Source organism: Gavialis gangeticus, unplaced genomic scaffold (assembly GCF_001723915.1).
Source record: "Gavialis gangeticus isolate Ggan-Ray unplaced genomic scaffold, GavGan_comp1, whole genome shotgun sequence".
Lineage (NCBI taxonomy): Eukaryota > Metazoa > Chordata > Crocodylia > Gavialidae > Gavialis > Gavialis gangeticus.
The window spans coordinates 33,679,197-33,684,639 of record NW_017729001.1 but is presented as its reverse complement, the minus strand read 5'-3'; the positions used below and the strand labels follow the sequence as shown (position 1 = coordinate 33,684,639).

Genomic DNA, 5,443 nt, shown 5'->3' with positions numbered 1-5,443 from the left:
TGCAGGGAGCAGGGGCGGGCTGAGCACTTGGGGGGCACCGCTCTGACACCCCCTGCTGCAGCCACGAGCTTCCTAGTGACCGCTGCCTTGGACTTGTCTTATCCACCACCATCACCCCTTTGACCACAGACCGGCAGGCAGGTCCCAGCCCCGTGGGACCATGCACGGGGGGCTGGGAGGGGCAGCACTGCCAGGACGGCGCGTGTCCAGACCTCTGCTCCTTTCCACCCGTGCCCTCGGCTGCGAATCAACAACTCCCGGCTTGGCAGCTGCACGTCTGGCACAGATGACGGGGGGCGTTTGGGGGGATTAGAGTGATTAGCACGAGTCTGGCTCTGCGCTGGGGCACGCTGGGGAAGGCAGACAGCCAGATTTCCAGATTTGCCCCTGCTGTTTTGTGGGCCTGCATACAAGCACTGATGTCAGGCAGGCTCAGATGCATGCACAAAGCCAGCACCCAAGTAACCCCCTGCACTTCTAACACGGAGAGGTGACCATTGCCTGCCTCATTCAGGGCCGCATCCAGCTCAGGGGTGTTCTGGATGAGACCTCGTCTGCACAGATAACGGGCAATCGATCTTGGAAGGGGATGTCCGTGGTTGCCGGGGTGCAAGCCATCCCGGCCTGATGACACGGATGTGCAAACAGGATAAAGTCCAGCTCAGGAACATGTGCGCTCAGGCCCTTGAAGAGGCCAATTTAGCAAAGCTGAAAACAATTATGAGCTGCACCAGGCGAGAGACAGAAATGTCAACAGAAAAATCAGAGCCTAATTGGGATCTGCTCGAGAACATTTGATTTGCTGCCAACCCCCCCCTTGCCCGTTCAGACAGAAGGCTGCAGTGGTTAAAAAAGACAGGGCTGGCTTGGCAGGGAAGTAAAAGCAGCTGTAAAAAGAGAAATATCTATAAAAAGAATGGAAAAAGTGAAGGGGTGGTTAGCCACAAATGTAAATGGAAAGCTGGGAAAGGTATGAAGTTGATAAGGGAAGGAAAAGGACGCAAGGAAAAATCTATGGGCAGTAAAGTAAAGACAATAAAAAGATGTTTTGAAGGACATTAGGAATCGATTGAGTCCAATATGAGATGGGCCTGGTAGAACTGTCAATAAAAATGCAGAAAAAGCAGAAGTGTTCGATCAATACTTACGTATATATGTGACGGGGAGGTGATGCTGTAGTCACATCATACGCTGGCCTCCTACTTTCTATTCCAGATATAGCTACAAATGAAGTGAAACAGCAGCTGCTCCAGCAGGGCATGCTTAAATCAGCAGGTCCACCTACGAGTGCATCTAAGAGTTTTAAAAGAGCTGGCCAAGGAGCATTCTGGACCAACTGACTTCCAGCGCATCTACAAATACTAGAGAAGCTGCAGAGACCTGAAGGAAAGTGTCTGAAAAGAGTTAAGTTGATGCCTGGACTGAAAATCCCCGTCTGTCTCACAGGCCTCTGGGAGGATCTTGGGAGGATCCTGGAACAGCTGATAGGGGATTTGATTAATGTGCAATTAAAAGAGGGCAATGCAGTCAATGATGAGGAGCATGAGTTGATGCTTTGTCTGGCGGACAGCACAGGTGAGGTGGATTGCGGAAAGAGCAATGACACCATGTCCTGAGCCTTTGATAGAGGGTTTGACCTGGTACCACATGGCTTTTTGGTTAGGGTGGCATAGATGTAATGGTTTAGCAGCCAGCTAGCTGACTGCTAGGGAATAGAAAGTGATGGGGAGAGTGGGATCCACCCACCCCAGCAGACTTAACCCTTTGCGTCTCACTGGTGGGCCAGCTTCTGCACAGCTGTGCCAGGATTTAACCCCGGCTCCACGTCACGGGCAGACGAGATATGGGACTGGGACCTGCACAGCTCCATGGAGGGGCCTAGAGGACGAGCCGCGGGGTCAGGAGAGGCCTTGGGGGGTGCTGGTGCCGGGGGGCTGGGCGTGTGCCTGGCCGGGCGTCCACGCTCCGGGCAATAGGCCTCCAGGGCTGGGTGCAAAGTGTCTCTGTCAGGCCTTTCTGTTGTGCCCAGGGCGCACAATGGAAATGCTGGGCTCAGCAGCTGTGCTGGGGCCCTGGGCCAGGCTTCCGGCTCACTGCCCGTATTGGGAGATGTGATGACTGGGAGCTTCGGGGCAGACACTGATGAGCTAGCACTTCCTTTGTGCGCCAGCCCGGGGCCTGGCCTTGCCAGGCTATAAAGTGGGGCCCGCGTGGCACCCCCAAACACAAGCCCGCTCCCTCCACCCGACGCAGCAGCTGCCCAGGTAAGAAGAGGCAGCTCCCCGAGCACAGGGCCAGAGCACCCGGAGTGCGAGGCCCACGCTCTCAGCCAGCGGAAGGGACGCATGCACGCATGCACTCACGCCCCTCCGCACACTCACAGCCTCCCCGCTTGGCAGGGCAGGGAGGACACCGCTGCCACGAGGCTGCAGCCACCCATGGAAGGGGGCAAGGGGGGAAAGGAGCTGCAGGCTACCCGGCTAGTGGGGTAACAGATGTGGGCACAGAGGTTTGTAGCCCCTGGGAAAGGAGCCTGTAGCCAAGCGATGCTTGCGTGCCTGGGGAGCTCTCAAGCTAGCGTCAGGGTGGAGGCTGGCAAGCCGGGATCCCCAGCCCGGATGGGCTCAGGACGCACGGTGTCTCTGCTGTCACCCAGGACAGCCCCCAGGGAGGGGTGGAAATGCAAACGCCAGCTCTGGGATCCCTTCTCCCAGGGCACCCACTCTGCCCCTGGTTTAGCTGCTGCTCACCATTGGGCACAGGCTTCCCATGGGCACGTGCCAAGCACATCTGACCTCCCCCATCCAGCTCCGGGGGCCACTAGCCTGGCAGGACCAGCACTGGGGGGCTCGGGATGTCTGGGGATGAGGGGGTTTGGGATCTGGGGGCACTGGGAGGAGGATGCCAGGCCCCAAGCGGGACAGCGCCTGGCACCTCTGGGACTGCCCCTGGCCTGCTAACCTGCTCTGCTCCGCAACTCGCCAGCCCGGAGCCGCCCCCGCCATGTCCGACACCACCAAGCCCGCTGCCCCCAGCCAGGCGGTCAATGACAAGGACAAAGCGGTGCTGGCCCCGGCACCCGTCGCAGACCCCATCCCCGTGTCCAACAGCAAAGGAGAAGACTCTGCTCTGGAAGGCTTCAGCGTAAGGGGGCTTCTCTGCGCGGGGGTCATGGACCAGCCTGCAGCCAGGGTGGGTGGAGGCATCCTGCCCCGCGGTCCCGGGGTTGGAGCCCGGCCTGTGCAAACCTGGAGCTGGGCATGAGGTAGGGGCAGGAGCCAGAGCCTGGGGGCATTGGGTGGGGCACCTCCAGCACTGCAGGCAAGAAGGAAGCAGGCAGGGCAGGGTCCAGCCTTGTCTGTGCTGACGCCGACCCGGCGCTCCCCGCAGATTGTCGTCTTCGAGCAAGAGAACTTCCAGGGCAAGAAGATGGAGTTCACGGCTGAGTGCCTGAACCTGGGCGAGCGCGGGTTCGACCGGGTGCGCAGCGTTATCATCAACTCTGGACCGTGAGTGGCGCCCGCGTCCAGCTGTGGGGCTCGCGGGCGGGACCCAGGGGAGGGGAGCTGGCTGGACCCCAGTCGGGCTGGGGTGCAGCGCAGGAGGCCGGGCCAGAGCCCCCCGGGGAGAGCACAGGGGCCCATCCATGCTGCCGTGCTCGGCCCCTAGCCTCAAACCATCCTGAGGCCTGTGCAGGCTGCTCCCTCGCTGCCGCGGCCCTGCATCTTCCAGCCAGAGCTGTCTCCAGCGCTCTCTGTGGATGCGGGGGGACCCCAGGCTTGCCAAGGCAGCCGGACAGAGGCTGTGCGTCCGAGCTGCCCCCGGCTAGCCATAACCCGGCGGCGTGACAGAACGGGGCTCCCCCGGGGATCCCTCCCCCAGCCCCAGCTGCCTCCACCCACCCTGGCCTCCCCTCCCCACAGCTGGGTGGCCTTCGAGCAAGCCAATCTGCGCGGGGAGATGTTCATCTTGGAGAAGGGCGAGTACCCTCGCTGGGACACCTGGTCCAGCAGCTACCGCAGCGACTGCTTCATGTCCATGCGCCCCATCAAGATGGTAAGGGCCGCCGGGCACGGAGGATAGCAGCGCTGTGACCGTCGCGGCTCGGGGGGCTCTGGACACAGCCCGGGGATCCTCATGCCACACGCTGAGTGGGTTGCCCCCTCTGCTGCCTTCTGCAGGAGGCCGAGGACCATAAAATCACCCTGTTCGAGTCCGCCGACTTCAAGGGCAACAAGATGGAGATCCAGGAGGACGACGTGCCCAGCCTGTGGGCCTACGGCTTCTGCGACCGCGTGGGCAGCGTCAAGGTGTCCAGCGGAACGTAAGCACCCCCGGCTCGCGGACCCCGGCTCGCCTCGCTGCCCCGACCGGCGTGGGGGGTCCCCGGGGACGGAGCGAGATGCACGGGCTCCCCAGTGGGAAGAGAAGTCGGGGACTCCCAGTAGACCCCCGCTGTCCACACCGGGTCTCGTGGCCCATCCAGGCTGATCCGGGGCTCCTGGTTGCAGCCCCGCTGCCCTGATTCCCTCCCCGCACCTCCAACGCGCTCTCTCTGCTCTACCTTGCAGCTGGGTCGGGTACCAGTACCCTGGCTACAGGGGCTACCAGTACCTCTTCGAGCGCGGGGACTTCCGGCACTGGAACGAGTGGTCTGCCTTCCAGCCCCAGATCCAGTCCATCCGCCGCATCAGGGACCTGCACTGGGACCGGAAGGGCAGCCACGACACCCCCGCGACCCCCTCCAACTGAGCACGCTTGCCGCTAGCTGACATACCCCGGGCCATGTAGCACCTTGACATTCCCGCTCCCCTGGGGGCGCACCCCCTTGCTCCCGCGCGCTCCCCGCACCCCCGGCACTTTCCTTGTACAGTGCACACCCCCACTGGATGTCCTTTACATTGTGATGCAGATTAAAGAGAGTCACGAGAGCCCCGTGGCCCCCTGCGTCTGGTGTGCACCGGGTCGGGCTCCCTTCGCCCCTCGTTCGGAGATGCCCTCGGGGCAGGTCTTGGGGGGTCGTTCCCCGGTCCGGCGGGTGCCATAGCACAGGTGCACAGGGGCTATTGGTGGAGCTTGGCTGCAGGTGGGGTTGGGGGGGGAAAAGCTGGGCCTGGTGTTTGCCCACATCCTGCTGCCACGCGGCTGCCACGTGCTTCCTGCGCTGGGAGCACGAGAAGCTGCATCATCCCAGCCCGCAGCCGGCCCACAGGGGATGCCTGCAAGGCTGGGAGACGCGGGGAGCAGCCAGGAGCGAGAGCTAGAGTCTGGTGTAAGGCAGGAGGCCGCACGCCAGCCCCAGTTTCAGGCGACAACAGGATTTCCTGTGCTTGCAAAAATAAACAGCGCCGAAAGCCGCACTGGCAGAACGGCGAGGCCTGCAGACAGCTGGGGGGGCCGGGCCCTCCGACCGCATGCCCCCGCCTCGGGCAGGACGGCTCGT

At 62.2% G+C, this 5,443-nt stretch overlaps 1 protein-coding gene across 1 annotated transcript; it reads left to right on the top strand.

The window, feature by feature from the left end:
- Nucleotides 1-2,448: 2,448 nt before the first annotated feature.
- Nucleotides 2,449-5,183, top strand: CRYBB1 (crystallin beta B1). Its single transcript, XM_019507356.1, has 5 exons — nucleotides 2,449-3,144; nucleotides 3,391-3,509; nucleotides 3,924-4,056; nucleotides 4,182-4,324; nucleotides 4,572-5,183. The coding sequence occupies exons 1-5, from the start codon at nucleotides 2,902-2,904 to the stop codon at nucleotides 4,750-4,752; spliced, it is 819 nt and encodes a 272-aa protein (XP_019362901.1). The 5' UTR covers nucleotides 2,449-2,901; the 3' UTR covers nucleotides 4,753-5,183.
- Nucleotides 5,184-5,443: the final 260 nt, after the last annotated feature.

Coding starts and splice junctions, on each gene's coding strand:
- CRYBB1 (XM_019507356.1), top strand. CDS start 2,902: ATGCCAGGCCCCAAGCGGGACAGCGCCTGGCACCTCTGGGACTGCCCC. Junction 3,145..3,390: donor CTGCTCTGGAAGGCTTCAGC/GTAAGGGGGCTT, acceptor CGCTCCCCGCAG/ATTGTCGTCTTCGAGCAAGA. Junction 4,057..4,181: donor CCATGCGCCCCATCAAGATG/GTAAGGGCCGCC, acceptor TGCCTTCTGCAG/GAGGCCGAGGACCATAAAAT.